The 26,549-nt window shown below is 35.7% G+C and overlaps 2 protein-coding genes across 2 annotated transcripts in view; one reads left to right on the forward strand and one right to left on the reverse strand.

The window, feature by feature from the left end:
- Positions 1 to 8,528: 8,528 nt before the first annotated feature.
- LOC142337859 (ATP-binding cassette sub-family E member 1-like) overlaps positions 8,529 to 26,549 on the reverse strand; it is a 29,675-nt gene continuing 11,654 nt past the window's right edge. The window contains exons 7-12 of the mRNA XM_075387453.1: positions 20,313 to 20,500; positions 19,735 to 19,851; positions 19,039 to 19,164; positions 16,623 to 16,756; positions 9,453 to 9,564; positions 8,529 to 9,078 (exon numbers count right to left, since the gene is read on the reverse strand). Coding sequence (XP_075243568.1) covers positions 9,028 to 9,078; positions 9,453 to 9,564; positions 16,623 to 16,756; positions 19,039 to 19,164; positions 19,735 to 19,851; positions 20,313 to 20,500 — 728 coding nt within the window. The 3' untranslated portion in view covers positions 8,529 to 9,027. The remainder of the gene's footprint in view (positions 9,079 to 9,452; positions 9,565 to 16,622; positions 16,757 to 19,038; positions 19,165 to 19,734; positions 19,852 to 20,312; positions 20,501 to 26,549) is intronic.
- LOC142337861 (uncharacterized) overlaps positions 25,164 to 26,549 on the forward strand; it is a 96,667-nt gene continuing 95,281 nt past the window's right edge. Inside the window, exon 1 of the mRNA XM_075387459.1 lies at positions 25,164 to 25,173. The gene's annotated coding sequence lies outside the window, so the exon portion shown is untranslated. The remainder of the gene's footprint in view (positions 25,174 to 26,549) is intronic.

Below are 26,549 nucleotides of genomic sequence, written 5' to 3' on the forward strand. Positions count from 1 at the left end.
TTTCGTTGTAATTCCAGTCTCCAACGCAATGCTTGAAATCATCAGAATTCTGGGTTTTGCGATATCTTACTTTAACCATGGTTTCTCAAGCTGGGATGTAGCTTTTCATAATACTCCTGTGCTGTGCGCACCTGTATCCACCTGGATTTTCAATTGGCAGACTTTTTGCAATCTTGAACCCCGACACTGACATGTTACAAATTTGTCAATAAAGAAAGTTCCCATCTTCTGTCCCGGCAATTTTTGGTCAGGTACGCTTTCTGCTCACAATTGTTATTTCTTTCCTGAATTTTAAAGCATTTGGTTTGAGTCCACGGCTGCAATTTTTTTTAAAAAGGTCACACTGGAGACGTTGCTGATTTTGTTCAGCACAGTACAAGAGCTCACAATAGTGAGGCCTACTCCCCATCTTGAACAATATTTGGAATTTTTATTGCTGTCAAGATTTTCATTGGTCTCTCTTATTGTTTCCTGAGGTTATACTCATCCTTTTTTCTCTACAGTCCACTAATTACATTTTTCTCAGCTTGTTAATTCTAGAATTATTTCAACTTTTAGCATCTCCTGCTCGAGATTGCCAGTTCCTTTAAATTTTCGAAATCGCAATAACAAGCCTGTATTCTAATGAGCGCTTGAAATTCATCGTCAGTTTGAAGCAACACTTTGCCTGAAATGGTATAACCCACGCATCACAGGAATCAGCAAAAATCTCACCCAAATTTGATGACTCCATCGGTGGTCTCAACACCATTGTCGTAATCTACGGGCCAAAAACGTCATTTTGATTTAAAATGAAGTAGATAAGAGAAAGTGAAAATGTTCAAATCTTAGCTAACATTTATAGTACTTGTACTGTTAAAAACATACTAGGGCTTTAAAAGAAGACTACATAAAAAACAAATAATCGACATGCGAATGTTTTGGGGTTTCGCAAGGGGTTTCTAACTAAGGTTAATTTTTTAACAGAAGTAATGTGAAGGACATTGAAGGAACGAGCTTATTAGTTTGAGGTCAGTGGACGATGTGTGGCCCAAAGCGACAAGTCGCTGTGGTCCAGAGGAATGACCATCTGTCATCTCATTGATAGGTCAATAAAATAATGGTAGCACCATTAAAAGACTAAAGTTATAATAAAACTCGCTGCTTTCTTCTCCAATCTTTTTAATCTCAACATCAGTGTTCAGGAAGTAAGTTCTTGCCTTGCTTTAAAGGTCTCTAATTATTGAAGTTTCAAATATCCATGGTGTTTTACCCGGGTCGAGATGTCAGCGCCGTTTCAGCGCATATTTTTGTAAGAAATGCGCTGAATGCGCTGAAATTATGTAAGACAAGCGCTGAAATGCGCTGAAATTTTGAGATGGCGCTGAAACTTTAAAATTTCAGCGCACCTTCAGCGCATTTATTACATAATTTCAGTGCTTTTTCATCTCATTTCTTACATAACTTTCAGCACCTTTTCAGCGCATTTCTCATAAATTTCAGCGCGTTTTCAGCGCTTTTCCTGCTTGATTTCAACGCATTTTCAACACATTCCTTACATAAGTTTCAGCAAATTTTTCAGCGCATTTCATACATAATTTCAGCGCTTTTAATATCAAACGTTTTATTATTATAAATCCGAATTAAATGGGAAGCATTTCAGTTCTCAATAGCGCAGTGGATTAATTGATAGATGAGACACAATGATTGGGGTTCGAGCCTCGGAGCGAAAGAAAAGAGCTGAACTTTTTGAAATTTCAGCGGATTTCAGCGCATTTCTTACAAAGTTGCAGCACTTTTCAGCGCATATCAGCGCATTATTATGTAAGGTTTTTGCGCTGAATTTTTTGAAAATTGAGCGCATTTCTTACATAGTTTTTGGAAATTCTCTCGACCCGGGTAGGAAACAATCATCGTCTGTTTCTTCAGCAATTTTGGTTATCCGTACATATAGAGCCTACAAAATATGAGATTGAGCTATGGTTTAAATAAGACATATAAAACTTACCACTCAATTTTCGGGTCTTTTCCGTTTGTTCCCCCCAGCTTAGAGGAGGGTGCATATTATTTGCACCCCCCCCCTCCCCTCGGTCGTATTTTACTTGATGATTTTCTATGTTATGGCATGTGCTATGTAACTGGGGGGGGGGGGGGGCATAACGTACTGGGGGGCACAAACGGAAAAGATCCCAACTTTTATATTTCTTTGTTGTCAATCTAGTCCATGTTATAATTCATCGCTCGATTGTCAATTGTTTTTTCATTTTGGTCAGCTCTCTCTTTGGTTAAATGTCTTATAACGTTGGCTTTTTCCATTATTTCAAACTTACTAAATTTACATATTTACTTACTAATTTATATTCAATAGGTCATTCAATTTAATACCTTAAATTGATTTGTCCTCCGCCTAAGCGTGATTGGATTTCACAAGTCAATTAGCTAAGCGCAATGTCTTGAAAAACCTAATTTCGCATCGTGAATTGTTTACTTGTGGTTATTAAAACTTTCAATAGCACAGGGTTGTGATAAAAAAAAAATGCCACGTTAGGCTTCGTAGAACCACGTTTTTGAATGTGACACGATTGCTAGATCAAGACTTTTTTCATTTAACATAGGTAAGAACTTTTGATCTTTTAGTCAAGATATCAACCCTGAATGAGGTAATGTTTTAGACATTGTTCATCGGAGAAAGGTTTTTGCATTGTACCAAATACTGCATGGCAGATTAAAGGCAACTAAAATGAGAATAATTACATTGGTATACATGTTTTTGGATGCATCTAACAAGTGCTATGCAGTGCCTTAGCTAAAGTTCCTCCAGTGAAAGTGAACACAAAAACAATCCTTTTACGTAAAACAAGAGTGAGCCTAGTACTGAAGGTGCAAACACAAGCAAGCCTCGTTAAAATAATATCCTTCTGTTAATCAATGTTATTGTACAACTGAATTATTTATAGCGAGCAAAAGAGAATCGTGTTTGCCATCCTTTTCGTCACGTCTCGCATTTATCGAATTAGGCAACCCACGAAAAAAACAGGCACGGAATTTTTACCAAATTTCATCGAGACAATCATTTTGGTGGTTCAACGTAATTAAATGGCAAAGGTCAAGATGTACCGCTCAAGATTCAACAAACTGAGAGTTTTTAGGTGCAGAACATCAAGAACAATCAGAATTTTGATAGTCGATCGGTCACTTCTTTTCGCTAGCAGGCAGTTTCGGATAATCAATTTCCTCTCAGCATATTTTACCTCTAGCTTTCTCTTTTCAGCAAGACGCATGAATTGGGTTTCCCTCCTTGATTTTGCAAGATCAGGGTCTACAAACACTGAAGACCAGGAAGACTTCCGAAAGAATGAAGACAAGTTAGTCATATTTTTACAATTCCAAAGAAAATCTCTTATAAAGATGTTTGGGCTTTTTAAGGCCTTTCGGATAGAAAAAAAATTACACCACTGAATACCACGAAATTGAACGCTGACTTCTGTTTCACTGCTATCTGCAAAACCACTATTTGTCCTACTGCTACAGTGGAAAGATGAAACTAGACCCCAACCCGATAGTATTGTGAAATATTGCTTCAAGATAAGTGCATTTATACGTCTCCGCTGGACTTTTAAATCCCCAATAATAGGGGCTGCCCAAACAATGTCTCGTCTCTGATTGTATGTAATTTAGATGCAGAACAAAGCTAGAACAAAAAAAATCTTACGGGTGCAGGTGATTTAATAACATTATCACAAAAATTATGCTATTTATATCAATTATTCGGCGCCATTCAATGTCGTAGCCCCAGATGAAGACAAACATACAAAAATGTGGGCTATAATCTCATGAGCGGCTATAATTACAAATCTACGAACCCATAATGAATTGCAAGAATTTTCCTACGACATATGAACTACTATTTATAAAATTCTAAGTAAACCAGCACAAGAATTAAAAATAGGCGCGAAAATGTGCACAAATAACGATGCCCCAAATAACACAAAAAATGCTATGGTAACTTCAATCAAAAATGTTTTTGACATTACTCAGCTAGCAAATCGAGTCTCTGTATATAAACTTTGAAATCTTTTTCATGAAAATCCTATAGTCGCATTTCCAAACAAATAACAAATACTATTATACAACCAATTATGATTAGTTGTATTATGAAAATTGTATTTTCCTCATGCGAGATTAATCTGAAGCCAATGAACAAAATCTTTTTATACAAATCGAACTGAAATACCTTCACTGAGTTTGAGTACACATACGCTACTTGCGCTATGTGTGGTCATCGCTCAAAATTGTTTTGGTTTCAGCAATGGACTTAATTTCTAAATGCTCGCAAATCAAACCACTCAGGAATTCAAAAAATTAAGCGTCCAAAAGTCACTCGAGAAATGAAATTTAAAAAAATACAGAATACGGCCAAGCAATCAAGGCAGGCAAAAAAAGACGCAAACATTTACAAGAATTGCTTCAAACTTTGTTCGAGAGCAATTAAAAACACAATTATAGAACAAAGTTGCGTTAAAGTAAAATCATTTTTAATTGATTGAAGAAACAGGGATACCTTGATATTCAGCATCTCACGCCAAGTTAATTTAAATAACAATGTTTTTCCTGGAGAATTTATCAATTACTCTGTAACAAAAACATAGCTGGCAGATTGCCAGAATATAGCCGCAATAGATTCGTAGATCGGCAGTCTAAAAAAACAGTAAAAAAGACAGACCAAAAAAATTCATCTTTTCATTGAAGGCTGATCTGTTATATTTTGGTTTAAAATCTGTATGTTTTTGCTGCCTCTATTAGCTGATATCAAATAACCTTCATTTAGAGTGACACACCCATTTGAACTTATCTCTTTGAATTAAAGTAAATAAAAGTCAATTTCAAATTGAGGAAGTCATTTTTGAGAGTGAGGTAAGTCAAGTGTGACCAAAAATTTAATCATGCGCATGAACATAAAACTCGCTCCACTAAGAGCAAAAAATGACGTCATACATGCAATTTGGTTGGAATTGCATGAACAAATGAAAAAAAAGTGGCTGTGACGTCATATGGTCGTAACAAAAATGATGACGACGAAATAAAAAAAACATTGCAGGACAAGTCCTGACGTACAATTCAAAGAATTTTCATTGACTAAACAAAAAACTAGACCTAGAAAGGACTATGAATGGATTGGGAAAACCATTTAGAAAAAAATCCGATCCAAAAAATCGAAAAAAAACAGAAAAAATCAAAGCGAAATTGCCGCATGTGAACAAAAAACCACTAGCGAGAAAGCGAATTTTTTCAAACACCGTTTTCTCACTCTACTTTGAATTTAGAGCGAAAAAATTTTACGCCGCATTACCACTCGTTTTTTCGCTCCACTTCCATTTTCGATGTGACCAAAATCACTACACCAATTTGACTTCAAAAATCTTTTAAATGTGTGAACAGATCTTAAAAAAAGACAGCGCCCCAATACAATTCAAATTCTTTGAATTGTAAGAAACCAAGAGAAGGCCAATAATAGCTCCAGCTATCGCTGTGCGGCTATATAAAGCAATAGCTAGTTCAATTTTTTTCTACTGTTGCACCTTCAAAAAACGGAGATCTACTTGCAGAACAAAAACCTTTGCCTTCAAATTAAATTCTTATGTTGATTAAAAACCGAACAGAAAACTATTGATCAAAATTAGTTTTTTTTACCAAATCAAAACATTCCTCCAACTATGAAATTGAAAATTTTTTGGCATTTAATTTGAGCCTTCCCTGCCACTTCAGCACATTTTTAACTCTTGCACTTCTAAAGCAATCTTGGGCATAGAATTGTTGTGAAATATTGCTTTAAGATTAGTGCATTTATACGTCTCCGCTGGAATTTTAAATCCCCAATGTCTCGTCTCTGATTGTATGTAATTTAGATGCAGAACAAAGCTAGAACAAAAAAAATCTTACGGGTGCAGGTGATTTAATAACATTATCACAAAAATTATGCTATTTATATCAATTATTCGGCGCCATTCAATGTCGTAGCCCCAGATGAAGACAAACATACAAAAATGTGGGCTATAATCTCATGAGCGGCTATAATTACAAATCTACGAACCCATAATGAATTGCAAGAATTTTCCTACGACATATGAACTACTATTTATAAAATTCTAAGTAAACCAGCACAAGAATTAAAAATAGGCGCGAAAATGTGCACAAATAACGATGCCCCAAATAACACAAAAAATGCTATGGTAACTTCAATCAAAAATGTTTTTGACATTACTCAGCTAGCAAATCGAGTCTCTGTATATAAACTTTGAAATCTTTTTCATGAAAATCCTATAGTCGCATTTCCAAACAAATAACAAATACTATTATACAACCAATTATGATTAGTTGTATTATGAAAATTGTATTTTCCTCATGCGAGATTAATCTGAAGCCAATGAACAAAATCTTTTTATACAAATCGAACTGAAATACCTTCACTGAGTTTGAGTACACATACGCTACTTCCGCTATGTGTGGTCATCGCTCAAAATTGTTTTGGTTTCAGCAATGGACTTAATTTCTAAATGCTCGCAAATCAAACCACTCAGGAATTCAAAAAATTAAGCGTCCAAAAGTCACTCGAGAAATGAAATTTTAAAAAATACAGAATACGGCCAAGCAATCAAGGCAGGCAAAAAAAGACGCAAACATTTACAAGAATTGCTTCAAACTTTGTTCGAGAGCAATTAAAAACACAATTATAGAACAAAGTTGCGTTAAAGTAAAATCATTTTTAATTGATTGAAGAAACAGGGATACCTTGATATTCAGCATCTCACGCCAAGTTAATTTAAATAACAATGTTTTTCCTGGAGAATTTATCAATTACTCTGTAACAAAAACATAGCTGGCAGATTGCCAGAATATAGCCGCAATAGATTCGTAGATCGGCAGTCTAAAAAAACAGTAAAAAAGACAGACCAAAAAAATTCATCTTTTCATTGAAGGCTGATCTGTTATATTTTGGTTTAAAATCTGTATGTTTTTGCTGCCTCTATTAGCTGATATCAAATAACCTTCATTTAGAGTGACACACCCATTTGAACTTATCTCTTTGAATTAAAGTAAATAAAAGTCAATTTCAAATTGAGGAAGTCATTTTTGAGAGTGAGGTAAGTCAAGTGTGACCAAAAATTTAATCATGCGCATGAACATAAAACTCGCTCCACTAAGAGCAAAAAATGACGTCATACATGCAATTTGGTTGGAATTGCATGAACAAATGAAAAAAAAAGTGGCTGTGACGTCATATGGTCGTAACAAAAATGATGACGACGAAATAAAAAAAACATTGCAGGACAAGTCCTGACGTACAATTCAAAGAATTTTCATTGACTAAACAAAAAACTAGACCTAGAAAGGACTATGAATGGATTGGGAAAACCATTTAGAAAAAAATCCGATCCAAAAAATCGAAAAAAAACAGAAAAAATCAAAGCGAAATTGCCGCATGTGAACAAAAAACCACTAGCGAGAAAGCGAATTTTTTTCAAACACCGTTTTCTCACTCTACTTTGAATTTAGAGCGAAAAAATTTTACGCCGCATTACCACTCGTTTTTTCGCTCCACTTCCATTTTCGATGTGACCAAAATCACTACACCAATTTGACTTCAAAAATCTTTTAAATGTGTGAACAGATCTTAAAAAAAGACAGCGCCCCAATACAATTCAAATTCTTTGAATTGTAAGAAACCAAGAGAAGGCCAATAATAGCTCCAGCTATCGCTGTGCGGCTATATAAAGCAATAGCTAGTTCAATTTTTTTCTACTGTTGCACCTTCAAAAAACGGAGATCTACTTGCAGAACAAAAACCTTTGCCTTCAAATTAAATTCTTATGTTGATTAAAAACCGAACAGAAAACTATTGATCAAAATTAGTTTTTTTTACCAAATCAAAACATTCCTCCAACTATGAAATTGAAAATTTTTTGGCATTTAATTTGAGCCTTCCCTGCCACTTCAGCACATTTTTAACTCTTGCACTTCTAAAGCAATCTTGGTCACCGCATTTTTACCAGCTTACCGCGTTTCAAAATCACAAAAACGTGCGCTCATACGAATACACATTAAGAACTTCAAATGACGCCTGACTCGGACCAAATGATCTCAAACCACGGGCGACTGGTTGTCTTCCTTAGCAGGCAGCTTTGAATTTGGGAGTCTAGCATTAGGCAAGAGGTTGGACATGGGTGTAGGAGAGTATCAAGCGTTTTGGGGTCTTAGTGAGGTAACAGTCAAAAAATGGCCTTTGCACCATCTTTTTGTGTCTGTTCAACAAATTTGGTGACTTGCTGAGTTAGGAACTAGTAGATACATCAGAGCGACATACAACCACAAATTTTTATTTGAATCAGCTGTCGTGATTATATTTTTAAAAAATTGTATAGAGAATGCGTTAGTTAACCACCTCGATCTTAAAGGGGTTAAATTATGGATAGGATAAGCTTTAAAGTGATGTTATATTACAGAACTCTGAAATCTTTGCTTCACGAATTTATTATCTCAGTTTCAAAAAACAACTGGCCAAAGTTTAATTCAAAATCGTTACTCAAAAGCAAGCAAAGACAGCCACATTATAATCAGAATTGTAATTTTACCACCTAAAAACAACATCTATTTAAAAAACCAGCATTTTCTGTAAAATATAATTCCTTTGTTTTAAGTTGCTAAATTAATGCAAGTAATTTTTTAGATACATTTTGACTATTTCACAGAAAATGTCCAAAAATAGAGTAATTACAGCACATTAACCATTATTATTGATATTATACAAAACCGTCACATGATTGCACAGGCCAAAATTGCCAGCCTTCAAAACGCATTAAATCAAATTCAGTTATGGCTCATAGTTTAGTGATGACATTTGTTTGCTTTTTCTTCACAATTCAGGATAGATACCTCCTCCTCCTCTCAATTGGTTTCTCCTCTGTTCCGGGCGGGGGTCTTGGCCAGCTCTGGTTTGTTTGCTTCTGTTGGTTGTGATTGAACTGCCTCTCGTGGAAAGAGAGGCTACTGTCACATATTTTCTATGAAGAAGTACTGGCCTTTCGCTTTCTGGTCCGAGTCCTGAAACATTGGCAACTTCAGAACAAGACTGCATGACTTCAATGCTTATCCGCACGAAAACCTAAGTTGTTTTTAGAATTTGGCACTACAACAAAGTTCTCACATGCCTTATGATGTAATTTTTAATAAAGTTTTCTGATGCAGCAGATTTTAGTACAGAAGTTTTGTTGATGTAAAAGTTTCAAATAGACGTTTTTAGAATTGAAGTATTGTGATGTAGATGTTTATTATTAGAAGTTTGTCAGATTTATTAACTGTATCTTGATCCGGCAAAGATCGTAACAAAAAAGCAGAATCAGCGCTAGCCTCAATTTTTCTCAACTTAAGTCATTAAATAACGGTTTAAATCAGATAATGAATTTCAACAGTGTGACCTTGACAGAGTTGAGTTTGTTGATCCTGGGCCGGTAGTTGTTAGGATCCCTTCTGAATGTAATATTCAGCGACTTCAGGAACTGGTTCATGCCCGCCAACAGGGTCTGTGGGCTAAAACAAACCAAAACAACCATAAAGTGCGGACTGGATAACTTTGAAAACCTAAAAAAAAACACGAGACAAACATTTACAGAAAGTGATCTTAAGATTTATATAGCGCAAAACGAAACATCAAACAGAAAATATTAATTAACAAACATAAACTGACATAGCCTGCACGTTACCAGAAAATATCAATTGTTGCAAAATGCCAAAGAAAAAAAATATGGCTTAAGTTTTCTAATTTGATTTAATATGTATAATTCATGTGCTGTTTTTTTAGCTGCCCTCGGATAACCTTTCACTTAGAGTGAGATATCATCTGTTGACATTGCCTCATTCAATTAAAGTAACTAAAACCCCATTTGAGAGTAAGGTATGTGATCACAACATTATTCACTAGCATGAACAAAAGAATAACTCTAATAAGGGTGAAAATTGACGTCTCAAACACAACTCGTTCGAAAAACTTCATGAATGAATGAACATGAGGTGATTTGAAATGAGGTCTAAAAACAATTTTGACGAGGAATGAAAAAAAAATCCGGAATCAACTCAGAGCCAGAAAAGACCTATACAGCAGTTATCTATTTGAACAACTCTGGAGAAAGCAAATAAAACAAAGCCACTAACTTCAGACGGATTGTTCTTGAACAACTGACAAGGCAAACAACTTAGAAGGGGACATATATGCTAGAAATTCTCTTGGTGCAAAATCTCTTGACTCAGATTACACGGGCCAGATACGTTTATCGCTCACAATTGATTTCATTTTAGACACAGATTTAATTTCAGAATGCACTCTATTCAAAATATAGTTGCCGTTGACTCGCTTGATGCAGAGGGAGTGAAACGGAAAAAGAAAACGAGACAAAAATTGACTCTCCAACTGTCAAAAGGTGTTCTAATATTGGTGGCCGGTTTGTTAGCTTCTAAAAATTTAATTAATTCAGCTTTTAAACTTAAAGCTATTAAGCATAATAATAATGTCAGCTAGCAATGGCTCTAATAAACTTTGATAATTTAATGCACTATGACTTAAGAACCGGGCTTTATCGGTTTATCCCGTTTATTTTGATTTTGCTCCTTTGACATTGACCGTATTCACTACATTGCGTTATTCAATGAGTGGAAGAAATTAAAATCCATTCAGCTGAAACAGTGAGTGAAGTAAGACACGAGACAAAAACGAAAATCTAAAATGAAGAACGAGAAACATTATCAAAATCCAAAGCAAATTTAAAAAAGCACAGCGCCTACAGAAAAGCCGTTGAGAGGCTGTCGGCAGCTATTAAGCACGCAAAAAAATCTAAAAGTCAAGCTTCAAAAAGTCACTCAAGAACAAGAATTGAAAAAAATGGTCTAAGAAGAAAGCGGTCAAGCTAAAGTTTTGCAAAAAGAAACATTTACAATAATTGCTTCAAAATTTGTTTGAGAGTATTTCAGCAGTTAAAAAACAACGAAGAAACCAATCAATTTTTTGGGCAGAAATTGCGACTACAGAACAAATAATTCCAATGTGTCTTTAACCAAAAGCATATATCAAACACAGGGAAATGAGAAAATAGAATCTTAAGAAAAAGAAACTACCAACAAAACGTGGAAATTTTTGACATGCTACTCCGAAACAACTATGTGCAACACACTGCTCAAAATTGTTAACTTTGAATAAAGAGCAGCCGATTGAAAGATGAATCAACACAGACGTTCAGATGTTACATACAGTGAAAAACTAGGACAGGAAAAATTAACAAAGAAACATAGTTGACAGAGTGCCGAAATAGCTGCGAAATAGACTTGCAGCAATTAAATATACAGATAGAAACAGATACAAAAAAAGAGTTGGAAAGTTATCGCGGCCAACTTGAAAACTAATTCAAATGGGGTTCATCTTTGAGAACAATTTTGAGCTCAAAAAGTTTCGACAACGCACCGGTTCGAACCCCAACCACCGGTGTAAGAATCAGAAGCAGTAACCACTAGTCTCTCACGCATTCGTCACCTCTTACCGTACAATCATTTAGCAACAGACAATTTCTGAATGCGAGCAATTTAGGTCCCACAAAAAAGCAAAAAATCAAGCGCAAAAAATCACTCAAAAAGTCAAGCAAAAGAATGTTTTACAACAAATGTAAAACAAAAAGAACGTCAGCCGATGAAACAAAAAATTTAAGAGCACCGCAATGTAGTTCCGCTCAGCTTACAACTTCGCAGTTGTAACAAAAAACTTTAGAAGCTATGAAACAGACGTGCAGCCGAGTTCTCGGATAACTTTGCGAGAGCGATAACAACCGTGAGGTCAGGTTTTTATTAAACTCTCGTTGCGACTTCAACAACTGAATGACTTACACCAAACTAATTTTAGTTATATAATCTTCAGTCGCTCTTTTCTCACTACTATTTATAAAGAAACAGTGGCAAAAAAAGAGCCGGAGAAGGAACTCAAACACAAAGCAATTTAAACGAACATTCACCAAAATTTTTTTTAGTGTTCATCGTATTCAATTTTCGTGTCAATCGTTACTTAATCGATAGATTATGCATATGTTGCTATTGCAACTTGACAAATTCCTAACAAAGTGCTATGCCGTAAACTTAATGTTTGTTTGTAAAGAACCTTCAACAATCTTTCTGCTAAAACAGTTCCCAACTGCACACCCGACAGACAATGAAAACATAAGGCGAAAACCAAAATTGAGAAAACATAACCGACTAACGTCAGGCAACTTGCTCTCAAGCGACTGGCTAGCGGTTGGCTTCATCAATCTTTACTGAGGTAAGCTTTAGTTTTACTGATGGAGCGGGGAAAGAATTTAAGAGGGACACCGTCACAGGGAGACTTTCACAAGAGACTAGTGAGTCCTAAGGCTCTAAGAGAACTTAAGGGCTTTACCGGGCTTTACCTGTGCGTCCATTTTTTGAAGATGAAAAGCCAAATGTGACACGAAAAAAAACGATCAGCCGAAAAGTCGGTAGTACAAAAATCGCCAGCAGAAGGACTGATATAATTGCAACAACTTCGTTGGAGAGCAATTAAACGGTAGGTTACCATAGCTCCTCTTCGAGTCGCAACAAAGACAGAGCTCCAATACAATCCAAATTCTTTGGATTGTAAAACATACCCGGCAGATTGCAGGAAAATAGCCGCCGTTGATCCCCATAACCAAGATTGGGATTGAAAGAAGAGAAAAAAACCTAGTGAAAAAATGATTTTTTGGCAAACAATTTTAAAGTGCGAACTATTTTGATGTCATTTTGGAGCTGAACATGCTCCTGTTTCGTAGTGAGACAACACAGGGTCTAGTATCAATATCAATAAGTATTAGAGATGGTAACTAAGAACAAAGTTTGAACAGTTTTGAGTAACTGGCACCTAAAATTGGGCTTTATAGGTTTATCACGCTTCTTTTTCTGATATAGTTTTTTGATACTGACTCTGTTCATTTTGAATTGCTTTGTGAGCAACTGCTGCCAAAAAAAACTTTTAGCAGAATGAGAGAAGAGTAAAACTAGCCTAGAGAAGTCAAAAAAATTTCACGCAAAATGTCGAAAAGGCGGCAAAATGAGGTACAGCGAAAAAATTTTATTCCACGAAGTAAAAAAAAGCATAGCAAGACAAGTCCTGAAATACAATTCGAAGAATTGGAGGAAAAACTTAGAAGTACTCTACCTGGCCAGCAGATCAATTGAACAATGCCAGCCAAAACACAAAATCATCTCGAAAAATTTGCGAAACTAAAACAAACAAACTAAACAAAAATATACTCATTTCTGTAAGCTTTTACCCCGAAGGCAAAATTTAATCCCTTTAAATATACGTATATCAAAAAAAAATGTTCCAAACCAATTTCTGTCTCTGAAATCGGTTCAGTATTATATCTGCAAGACCTGAAAAAAAATCATTGGCCCTTGAAGATCGATTAACTCGAAAATGACCAAAAAATTTTGAAAAAGATATCAATTAGAAAAATGCCGAAAACCGTGAAATTATTATATTCAGAATCATTTCTGTGTCCCTAGAGGCTATCCAGTAACCCAATTCAAAGCCCTAAAAAATTCATTGGCTCAAAGATCGATAGACAAAAATTTTTAGAAAAAATTTCAAATTTCAAACAGAAGTTCGTTCGATTAAAATGATGAAACCCATTCAATTGCCACCTAGAAACTATTCAAAAACATACTATCAAAGCCTGGATGAGGTTACCTGGCTAATGAGGCAACAAAAACTGAATCAAAGACAAATGTTTTGAGAAAACTTGAAAAATGCGAGATTTATCAGAAAATCTCTAAAATTCGAATGTTAAATTGTTGAAAACAAATCCATTGACACTAAAAACCACAAAGTAATTTTTTTATCAGAACGTGGAATAAGTTTTTTGGCACTTGAGAATGGACAAATATAAAAAATTGACAAAAATTTTTTGAAACCTTAAAAAAATGCTAAAAATGCTAAAAAAAAATGCAAATAAAAATGCTAAAATTCGAGACATTAAAATGTCAAAAACCATTCCATTGTTACTAGAAACAATGCAGTGCCCCATTATCAGACCTTGAAACAATTTCCCTGGCCCCTGCAGCTGGAGTAACTCAGCGGGAAAAGGACAAGGATTTTTTTTTAAAAATATGCAAAAATTAATATCATTTTGAGTGTTTGTGTTTGCAGTACCAAAACATAACCGACTAACGTCGGGAGAACTGCTCTCAAACGACGGCGAGCAGTTGGATTTGTCAGTAGCTAGCCATTGTTTATTGAGGCTAGCTTTAGCATGATTCGACTCTGCAACTTTTAGTTTTCTAGCCTTGTTAGTGAATAAATCAAAAAACTGATATTTTAAAAAATTGCAAATAATTGCAAAATTTAAAAAAAAGCTTGTATATTTTCCAGTAAAAATCTTCAAGTTTATTTATTGTCTTTGTATTATGACAAGAAACCCATCTGCAAGACTTGAAAAGCTTCATGGGCCAGTAATGATCGTTAAACTCAGAAAAGGACAAAAAATTCAAACATTTTGAAAACAATCGAAAATTTTAACAAAATCTTCGTAAGATTCAAGATATAAAAATCTTATGAAAACCATTTTATTGCTTCAAGAGACTATCCAGTAACACTATTTCAGGCTTTAAATAGTTTCACTGGCTCAAAGATCCATAAACTTGAAACATGATAATTTTCCGAAAATATGAAAAAATTTATCAAAATTTGCTGAAGCTGAAGTCATTAAAACATTGGTAACCATATCATTAGCTCTAGAAACTATGCAGTAGTTTATTATCAAACCTTGCACGAGGTCCCTAGGACCCTGGTGCAGGAAAAACTGATAAAAAATCAAAAAAATTCAAAAGTTTTTCAAAAATTGCAGATATTTTTAAAAATAGCTGATATTAAAATCTTGAGAAACATTGCATTACATCTAGAAGCTATGCAGTAATAACCTATAATCAAACACTAGAATAGGTTATGTGGCTCTTGATACTGGAGAAAGCTAAAATCACAAAATTTCAAAAAACTTGAAAAATTGCATGTTGCCTAAAGAAACTGCTGAAATTTGTGCTAATAAAAGTTGAAAACTAATTCATGGCCAAAAAACATTTTCCAGCAACTTATCAAATCCTAACGCAGATAATCTGTTCGGCTGAAAAACCTGAAAGAAAATAAATGTCAAAAAAATTGCACTTTTTGTTTAAAAAATGCTAAAATTCGTGTTGTTGAAATCTGGCTGGAGAAACCTAAAAACCAACAAAAATTTTCAAAAAACGTGAAAAAATGCAAGTTTTGTCAAAAAATTTGCTAAAATTTGTCATATTAAAAAATTGCAAGCTATTCCATGTCAAATAAAAATTTTCAGTAGCTTATTATCCAATCCATAAAGACGTTTTCTGGCCCCTGCGTCTGGAAAGACGGGAAAAACCAAAAAAGTCAAAATTGAAAAAAATTTGCACGTTTTGTCAAAAAAGTGTAATATTCGTAATGTTAAAAAGTTAAAACCATTCCACTACGACCCAAAACTATGCAGTTAGCTTTTATAAAACCCTAGAGGTGGTTCCTTGACACCTAAGGGTGAAAGAACTCAATAAAGGATTGAAAAAATTTTCAAAGAACTTGAAAAAAATGTGAAAATTAGTATAAAATTGCGTGTTTTTAGCGATCGGTTGTTCGTCAGTAGCCACGCTGAGGGGGGGTTGAACGTGGGGCTGATGGGGAGGAAGGGGGTTGGTAACAGTGGGGGCAACAGCGCGGTGGCGGGGGTGGAGGCAATAGTGGGGGGTCAAGAGTGGGGGTGTCCTCAACTTCTAAGAACCACCCTTCACACCATAAGTACATAAGTATAAGTCTCCAAAACAGTTTGAGCTGAAACAAAGCTGAAAAGCTCTAAGAGCACTTAATGCCCGCTACCTGTTTATCCCTTTTTTGAGAACGAAAAGTCAAAAGCGTAAGACGAAAAATTGGTCAAGCGACAAATCGCATTTAAAAAAAAGACCGACAGGACTAATATAATTGCTACAAACTTCGTTTGAGAGCAATTAAACATATAGCTCATAAAATGGTCATAACAAGAAATTTTGTCTCGCAAAAGGCCTCCATCAACTTTTAAAAACTTCAACCTAAGACTATCTTTTAAAAAATCACAAAAAACATGAAAAATTGCACCATTTTGAGCCCAAAAAATGACCTTTTAACCTTAAATTAAGGCCATCCCAGCAGCTGCACCACTCTAAGCACTTGAAGGACTACTAAAGCCAACTTTGGGCCTCTAATGAAACTTAATGCCCGCTGGGCTTTACCTGTTTATCCCGTTTTGAAAGATCAAAGTCATTTAAAAATGTGTGAACACATCTTAAAAAACACAGCGTCCCAATACAATTCAAATTCTTTGAATTGTAAAAAATAGCAGCCCTATAAGCCGGCTGAGAAGCTGAGGCGGCTATTAAAAACTACGATGAGACCACTAATAACCAGGCGTCGCTTCGCGGCTATTAATAAAGAAACCGTTGTCAAGTTGTCAAAAGAGAAAATGACTTTCAAGCTTTTGACATCCAACATTGGAGACAAATCCTCAAAAGTAACATACGCGAGTGCCTGTGTCTTGATTCCTGGACTGCCCTCAAACACGATGACTCTGTCTGCCAAGTAAGTTGCCATGATGAAGTCGTGCTCCACCACGAAGGCAGTCTTCTTCGCGTGCAGAATGTACCTCTTTATAACCTACAACACAATCGATCGAGATCAAAATTCTCACAAAAAAACACGTGCAGATTACGATCAATAATAAAAACTATCCCGGAATCTTCAAAATGCAAGTTCACCCCTTTTATTCAACCACCTGTTTTTTAATTTCTCCAAGAATTCAAAAATATATCGGGGAAATGAAGCTTTTACGAGGAATAACCAATAGAGCTTTTCATAAACTTTTGGCATCCAAATGTCAATCTTATAAATAACGGGAATCTGAAATTCATGCAGAATAATTTTATTCTCTAAGGTTCCGCAAAATTTTGCACTTAACAACAAATAGAGTACTTCTTCAATGAAGCAGTCTGTAAAAATCTTCACAAGTTATATAAGAATGAGTTCGCAGCCCTGTTTAGCTATGTCGTTTATGCAGGTTATCTTATTTTTGATCAAATTGTGCCCTTATAAATGCAACACCTCGCGAGCAGCCAAAACCGTGAAATCGCACCGACCAGATCATTGTAATCCCAAACACAAACAGATCTTCAACCCAAAACCTTTTAACCCAAAATGATCTTCACTGCAGCGCCTTATGTGAGCACATATCACAACCCCATTAGCTCATTGCCTCATTGAAATAGGTTGACTATTTAATTTATCTTGATCGTATGAACAGCATTTCACAAAAAAACATAAACCGACAAATGTCGGAAGAATTGCTCTTGAACGACAGGCGAGGCATTTTAATTCAGGGGCTGTAGCCTAGATCAAATTATGGGTGGAAAAAATTTTCCCCCGCCGGGATTCAAACCACTGCCCTCCCGATCCACAGCCACAACTACTAACCACTGCGCTACAGATCACATACCTCACTTATTCGGCTCTTTTCTGTTATTGCCCCCCCACGTCCATTTGCACCCCCCACTTATAGCATGTTATAGCATATTGGTTGCGTTTCATACACTTACATATACAATTATATGCAAACGGCATTTACAATTTAATTACGCCGCGAAGTTTTGAAATTAAGACGTGTACGGTAATTGAACTTCGCTTATAATGTAAGCAGACAAAGAATAATCCGTGTTTTTAATATTTTTGCGCTTTTCTGTGACAGGAATAGCTTTATGGCACTAATTTTTTTGACAACCGGAAACAAAAATTCATCCATTCGCCTACCGGTACCGGCAATTTATTATGACTGAAATAAGGGATCTCTAAGGACCAAAAAGTACATATTTGGGGGTGCAAATAGACTGGCTATATAAGGCTGGGGGGGGGGGGGCAATAACAGAAAAGAGCCACTTATTCTGCAACCGAATTTATATTAGCTTTACTTCAGAGCAATAGAGATCACACATAAAATGAAGAACGAAAGCGTGAAAAAGTCACTTGAGAAGTCAAAGAATGTTCTAGAAGAAAAGCGCAAAACTGTCAAGCGAAAAATATGTGAACAAGATTAACTCTCTAGACGATTGCTCTCAAGACAATCGGCTCGGATGACTACCGTCTTTAGCACACTCTAACTTGTCTGGAGCTTCGGAAAAATAGACAGGTATTGATTAGCACTAGAAAAACCAAAATTGAGTTGTACGACAGCACCAAGCGCTCATTTAAAGTGATTTTATTGTAGCAAAGAGCCAGGGAAAAGCACGCACATCCAATGACTATATTTATTTCTCAGCGTATGTTCAGAATATTGACCTAAAGACTCGTTTCCACATTCATCAGGAAAAAAAGCGGTTGAGATCTCAAAAATAGTTAGCCATGTACAAATCGCTCGTGAAGTTCGATAATTGGGGCGCACTAAGAAAATGGTTTCCGGTCATATTAAAAGGATAGCCAAGTCCTTAATCCCAAATTGAATTTTGGACAAGAAGTCCCAAAAGAGCACGTATTAGAACACAATTCGACTAATGTCGGAAGAATTGCTCTCGAACGACAGGCGGGTAGAAAATTTCTTGACCATGCCGGGATTTCAACCCTTGACCTACCGATCCGTAATCAACTGCACTGCCCACTGGGCCATCAGACACTTCTCTTTGTTATGCTGCAACAAATTTATATTAGCAACAAGCTTTACTTCGGGATGAGAGCAATAGAGATCACTCAAAAATGAAGAACGATAGCGTGAAAAAGTCACTTGAGAAGTCAAAGAATGTTCTAGAAGAAAAGCGCAAAACTGTCAAGCGAAAAATTTGCATAAAAAAAGACACACACGTTTACAATAATAGACACACACGTTTACTATGAACTGCGTTCAAGAGCAATTAAAAAATTAAAATCATGCCCGTTGACCATTTATTTTTACACACCTTGGCAGCCATGATACGCTGCTCCGAATCCAGGTACGCGCTTGGCTCATCAATCAAGTAAACATCGGCCGGCTTGCCCAGACAGAGGGTCAATGCAACTCGCTGCAACTCACCACCGGACAGATTCTAAAATAATAGTTAAATGAACATCAAACATTTTTCACAATTTAAAGATCTTGTTTTTAGCTGACTGCCAAAAAATAACCAGTTCTCGTACGGTGACCGGACAATAGATCGAAAGGACAACAGATCAAAAACAGAAAAATTGAGACAATAGATCGGAAATTAATCTCTATTCTTATTGGTTGAAATTAAGCATTATTTGCGAGCTGAAATATAATTAACACATTATGGCCATGCCTCAGCGGCCCGTGGGACTTGATATGAATCTATCATAACCGAACAAAATATCAACAGAACATGTTATATGTTTTATAATAAATGAGCGCTCAAATCTGATTGTCCAATACTCAACTGGAATAATTTAATTTTCGGTCTATTGTCCCAATTTTTGCTTTCGATCTGTTGTCTTTCGATCTATTGTCCTATCACTTTCTCGTATGCATCAACCAAAAATTATAAAATTGGTTGCATGTTAACAACCAAACTATGCGCACTTTTATCCTTGTACAAAACCTACCTATCAAACTGAATTGAATACCAGAATCTTTATAGTTAAAAAATGGCTGTCTCCACCTGCAGCTCCTGGTCGATGATGTTGTCAATGTCAAGTGGTTTCATGACGTCAGCAATGAATTGGGGATGAATATATGCGTCTCGGATACGCTCATGCAGCAACAGTCGCACAGTGCCCTAAACAAACAAACGATTGTTTAAACGTCAGATACTAGTCTTTCGTGTCAAGGGTGGCATATTGATATTCTAGATTCTTCCTCAAATTGTAAGCGTAACAAAACAACCTTTAGTTTAATCTCAAGTACACCTAAAAATAGATGAAATTGTAAACTACGCCAAAAATTTGTTCTAACTTTTTTAAGAAATCAATTAACATAAACCGACTGAAGTCGTCCAAACTGCTCTCGAACGAGAGTCAGTTTAGGTAATATCTGAATAAGCGCAATTTAGGTCACACAAAAATCAAGTCAAGCGTGAAAGGCACCGGAGAAGTGAAATTGGAAGAATGTTCTAGAAAACGCTCCAGCAAAAATTTTGCATAAAAAGACACACGTTTATAATAATTGCTTCAAACTTCGTTCGAGAGCAATTAAAAAACTACAAGCTTCACACGCAGCAATTAAACACTGATAACCCACCTCTGACTTAGGACTGATCTTCTGTGGCTTGTAGCTGACATTGAGCTCTGGTACCGGATCCCCCTCGTCTGGTTCCAGTCTGCCAGCCAGCATGCGGATGAATGTGGTCTTGCCAGTCCCGTTCTCCCCCATCATTACCACAATCTCACTGTCTGTGAATCTGCCAGCCTCTATGTCCAATTGGAATCCTGAAATTGAAACATTTAAATAGAACTTTCTAATTATATGAGTGCAGTTCGCATTACAGATAAATTTATCTGGCATTATCTCGATATCAAAAGCAGCACTCCGCAATGCAGCGGGCTGGTGCGACAATAGGTTTTACAAGGGCTACGAATTATTAATGTATTAACCATAGCGTTATTAACCATATACGCGTTATTAACCAGAGCGTATATAGGACACTAATATTTAAAGTTTTAAAAACAATTTTATCGCATTTTTCATTCGACTTTTCTCAGTAAACCGTCGTCACTTGAGTAAAGCTAAAAAAAATTCGCATGATTGAGCAATTTAGAAACATACCCGGCAGATTGGCGGAAAATAGCCGCCATTGATTCCAATAAGCATGATTGGGATTGAACGAATAGAAGATATTGAAAAAAAGAGAGGCTACAGGGGCTACTATAAATACCAATAAGCATGAGAGATGGTAACTAAGACTTATAGGAACGACGTTCAAATAGCGGGCATCTAAAATTGGGCTTCATGGGTTTATCCCGTTTCTATTTCTGACTTCAAATTTTTATACTGACTCGGTTCATTTTGAATTGCTTTGCTGAGCAACTGATGTTCAAATTCACTTTTAGCAGAATGAGAAAAGAAAGAAACTAGCCTACAGAAGTCAAAAAGATTTCACGCAAAATGTCGAAAAAGCGGCAAAATGGTAAAGCGAAAAAAAGTTCAACGAAGTAAAAAAAACATAGCAGGACAAGTCCTGACGTACAATTCAAAGAATTTTCATTGACTAAACAGAAAAACTAGACCTAGAACGGACAATGAGTGAATTGGGAAAACCATTTCTAAAAAAAAATCAGATGAAAAAACAAAAAAACAGAAAATCAATGTCAAAATGCTGCTAGGGAAAACAAAAAACCACTAGTGAGATATGTATTTTTGATTCTAACAAAAAACTCAGAAAGAGCTGTGAATGGATTGGAAAAACTATTTAGAAAAAAATCCGATCCAAAAAATCGAAAAAACAGTAAAAATCAGAGCGAAATTGCCGCATGTGAACAAAAAACCACAACCGAGAAACCGAATTTTTGTTCAAACACCGTTTTCTCACTCTACTTTAAAATTAGAGCGAAAAAAATTCTCGTCGCAAAACCACTCGCTTTTTCGCTCCATTTCCTGTTTCGGCGTCACCAAAATCACCACTCCAATTTGACTTCAAAAATCATCAAAAATGTGTGAACAGATCTTAAAAAAAAAGACAGCGCCCCAATACAATTCAAATTCTTTGAATTGTAAAAATATAGCAGGACAAGTCCTGACGTACAATTCAAAATTTTCATTGACTAAACAGAAAAGCTAGACCTAGAATGGACAATGAGTGAATTGGGAAAACCATTTCTAAAAAAAATCAGATGAAAAAACAAAAAAACAGAAAATCAATGTCAAAATGCTGCTAGGGAAAACAAAAAACCACTAGTGAGATATGTATTTTTGATTCTAACAAAAAACTCAGAAAGAGCTGTGAATGGATTGGAAAAACTATTTAGAAAAAAATCCGATCCAAAAAATCGAAAAAACAGTAAAAATCAGAGTGAAATTGCCGCATGTGAACAAAAAACCACAACCGAGAAACCGAATTTTTGTTCAAACACCGTTTTCTCACTCTACTTTAAAATTAGAGCGAAAAAAATTCTCGTCGCAAAACCACTCGCTTTTTCGCTCCATTTCCTGTTTCGGCGTCACCAAAATCACCACTCCAATTTGACTTCAAAAATCATCAAAAATGTGTGAACAGATCTTAAAAAAAAAGACAGCGCCCCAATACAATTCAAATTCTTTGAATTGTAAAAATATAGAAGGACAAGTCCTGACGTACAATTCAAAATTTTCATTGACTAAACAGAAACGCTAGACCTAGAATGGACTTTGAGTGAATTGAGAAAACTATTTAAAAAAACCAGATCAAAAAAATAAGAAAAAACAGAAAATCAATGTCAAAATGCCGCATGTGAAAAAAACCACTAGCGAGAAAGGAATATTTAATTCAAACAAAAAAACTAGGCCTAGAATGAGCTGTGAATGGATTGGGAAAACCATTTAGAAAAAATCCGATCCAAAAAATCGAAAAAAAATGTAAAAATCAGAGTGAAACTGCCGCATGTGAACAAAAAAACCACAACCGGGAAACCGAAATTTTGTTCAAACACCGTTTTCTCACTACTTTAAAATTGAAGTGAAAAAAATTCACACCGCAAAACAACTCGCTTTTTCGCTCCATTTCCTGTTTCGGCGTGACCAAAAATCACTACTCCAATTTGACTTCAAAAATCATGAAAATGTGTGAACAGATCTTAAAAGAAAGACAGCGCCCCAATACAATTCAAATTCTTTGAATAAAAAAAAGAGCGCTATAATAGCCGGCTGAGACGATGAGGGCGGCTATTAACAATCCGACTAAAGTCGGATGAATTTCCCTCGAACGGCAGGCGGGGATGATTTAGAGGGTGTGTAGCTTAGAAATGTTTTATGGAGCACCACAGGGGGGTGCAGTTGAAAAAGCACCCCCACAGGTGATTCGCACCCCGGACCTCCAGGATAGCGGTCAGATATCTTAACCCCTAAGCTACAACGGCCCTGTGAGAATCAGTCGTTAAAAATCGCTTTTGAATTAGTAATTAAACTTAATTTCGGAGTAAGAGCAATTGAAATCCCTCAAAAATAACTTAAGTGTGAGAAATTCACCCACGAATGCTCTAGAACAAATGAGCAAACAAAGTCAAGCAATACACGTCCACAATAACTGCTTCAAACAACTTCGTTCAAGAGCAATTAAAAACGCAAATTATTATAAATCAAGCGTTGTGAAAAGACACTCGAGAAGTAAACATAGCCGGCAGATTGCCGGAATAGCAGCAAAATAATAGACGTGCGTGCCGTATAAAAGAGAAAGATATAAGTTGAAAAAGTTATCGACGCCGCTCAAAAAGCTATGTAAAAACATTCACCGATAAATTTTAAAAAAGCTTGTTAAAATTCATTGCTCAGAATTCTTTTCCTTAGTGACCTTTATTACACATATGAGTTTCCTTGACCTTAAACTAAATCAAATAAATCAAAGTAAACTTAAGTTTTAGTGCCAAAGTCATTTTTATTGAGTGAGGTAAGTCACGTATAATCAAAATCTAATCACGCAAATGAGCTGAGAACTTTTGCAAGAGCGAGTGAGAAATGACGTTACTCACGCAAATGCCGTCAGTGAGAGGAAGAAATCATTCAGAAAATTTTCAGCTTTGCTGTGACTTTTTCAGCTTTGCTGTGTGAAAAAATGAGAAACAAAAAAGAGCGTCAGACGACAAAACAAAAAATCAAGAGCACCATAATATAGCTCCGCTCACCTTACAGTTTCGCAGCTATAAAAAAAACTTTTCGCAAAAATACATACATACGACAACAATAATTGTTTCAATATTCGTTGGAACGCAATATTGTCATCAACATCAGGTTTCTACCTAACAAAGCATTGTCTTTACGGAATTCGACTATTCATTGCGATCATGCAAATGGGGCCGGCGATGTCATCAACACTGATGCCGTTGATTATTTGCCATATGTGCACTATTTTGAATCTCTGCACGTGCTGATTCGACATGGCTCAGCCATAACATCGACGTATTCAGCCATAACATCAAATAATCAAGAACTGTCAATCTCACGTAAACTCAAAACTCATTAGCTGACAATAAACCATTGAACTTCACAATTAATTCAATAATCTAATTAATCTCCCAAATTTCTTATGGCAACCTATGTAACAAATATTAAACCAGGCAACTCACGAAACTGTGCTTTTGAAGTGTTAATTCCAAGAGCACACTTAACATTAATCTAACAAGAATAAAAAAAATATATTACATCAAATTATTGGCGTTCATTCATATATACGAAGCTTTCACTAAGCCAGTAGAAAACCAGTACTGCAAACTACATTTTACCAGTTTAATAATTCCAATAATACCAATTTATACGGCACCAAATAAAAGCCGCATAAACACCAAAGATTTGCTGTTCTAACATAAGTTTGTTCTACTGTTAGAAACTCTCATGCAGGGGGCACTTCAAAACTAATAAAATTTCAAAGTAATTAAGGATTTCGTATTCTTTTAATAACATAATTGTCAGTCTACGTTCCTATTGTATATCAGCAGTTAAGAGATGCTCTAGACGCCAAACAAACTTGAATACTTCAGGGTTTTGTATATTTGTAGTTAAACAAACTCTTCTGAGAAAACGAACCATTTTCTCGTGCTTTATTGCAAAAAAATGTCCTTCAGTTTTCTCACTAAAATCGCAACATCTATATGGCAGAACAATAATCATCAAGCATGGATTCAATATTAATTTGCACTATCTGTGGCCTTTTCAGGGCACAAAAAACTATTGAAACCATCACACAAAAAGTCACCGAAAACGAACTCTGAGTGAATTGCTTTACTGTGTAATTTAATGCAGCAACTATGTGACAGCAAAAGCAGAGTTACGATTTACTATAGTAGTATAATCTGTTAGGGATTCAGTGGCATGACAACTACAGTAAGTAGTATAAAAGTCAGCAGGAACGACGTCTCATGCTTTTAAAACATTAAAGACTTCTCTGTTCGTTTTTACGAGCAAATGCTTATTAAATTTGATAGATTAACAATTCAGGGAAACAATTTGAAAAAGTTGTCGAAAGAAAACGCTTTTCAAACTATATTCTCAATCATAAACCTTTTTTGCAGGTAAACCCTATTATCCACCGCGTAATTACGAGGTCGTTTTACAATTTCTTTTAAATGTATTTGCTTCATCGTCTTGAGATAACAGCAGAAAAAAATATAAAAGATAAAAGCTCTCAATACAAATTTAGGTTTTAAGATTTTATCTTTAATTGAGTGCAGAGAACCAAAATTATTGTTTTAATTAGAGCAACCAATAACATGCTCGGAAAATAACTGCCATTAATTCCCATAACACTGATTGCGATTGGAAGAACAGAAAAACAATGATAACAGTTGATTGTTGAACACAACCATTTTGAAAGTGCGAAATATTTTATTGAATTCGTAGTCAGGATGCATGCCCATGTTTCTAAATGAGAGGATGCAGGTGCTAGTATCAATGGCAAAACCCATTGAAATGTTAACTGAGACTGATAAGAACAAAGTTCAAGTAGCTGTCATCTAATATGGGCTTCATGGGTTTATCCCGTTTCTATTTTGGAATTCTTTTTTTTTATGACGCCGTTCACTTTGGATTCCGTTGCTGATAAACTGTTGATTAAAAAAACTTGTAGCAGAATAAGCTAAGAAAAAAACTAGCCTAAAGAAGTCAAAAAAATTCATGCAGAATGTCCAAAAGGCGGCAAAATGAGGTAAAGCATAACAAATTTTTATTCGACAAATTAAAAAACAGAAGCGCTATAACAGCCGGCTGAGAAGCTGAGGGCGGCTATTAAAAACATAAACCCAATAATGTCGGAAGAATTGCTCTCGATCGACAGGCGGATAGAAAACCATTTTCCCCCGCCAGGATTCGAACCATTGACCTCCCAAGCAATAACCAGATGCACTGACCACTCGGCTATCAGGCCCTTCTTTTTGCTATGCTGTAACCGACTTTATATTAGCAACAAGCTTTATTGCGGAGTGCGAGCAATAGAGATCACTCAAAAATGAAAACCGAAAGCACGAAAAAGTTACATGAGAAGCCAAAGAATGTTCTAGAAGAAAAGCGCAAAATGATCAAGCAAAAAAAAATTGCAAAAAATTGCAAATGATCAAGCAAAAAAACTACCAACACGTTAACAAAAAATGCTATGAACTTCGTTAAAAAGCAATTAAAAACAAGAGAAGGCCCATAATAGCTCCAGCTATCCTTTTGCGGCTATTACAGACATAACTGGCAGATTGCCAGAAAATAGCCGCAATAGCTTCGTAGATCTGTAGTATCAAAAACAATAAAAAAAAGAGAGACCGAAAAAAACTCGTCTTTTCAATGAAGGCTGATCTGTTATATTTTGAT

This window comes from Convolutriloba macropyga, chromosome 4, assembly GCF_964194025.1.
Source record: "Convolutriloba macropyga chromosome 4, txConMacr16.3, whole genome shotgun sequence".
Taxonomy (NCBI): Eukaryota; Metazoa; Xenacoelomorpha; order Acoela; family Convolutidae; genus Convolutriloba; species Convolutriloba macropyga.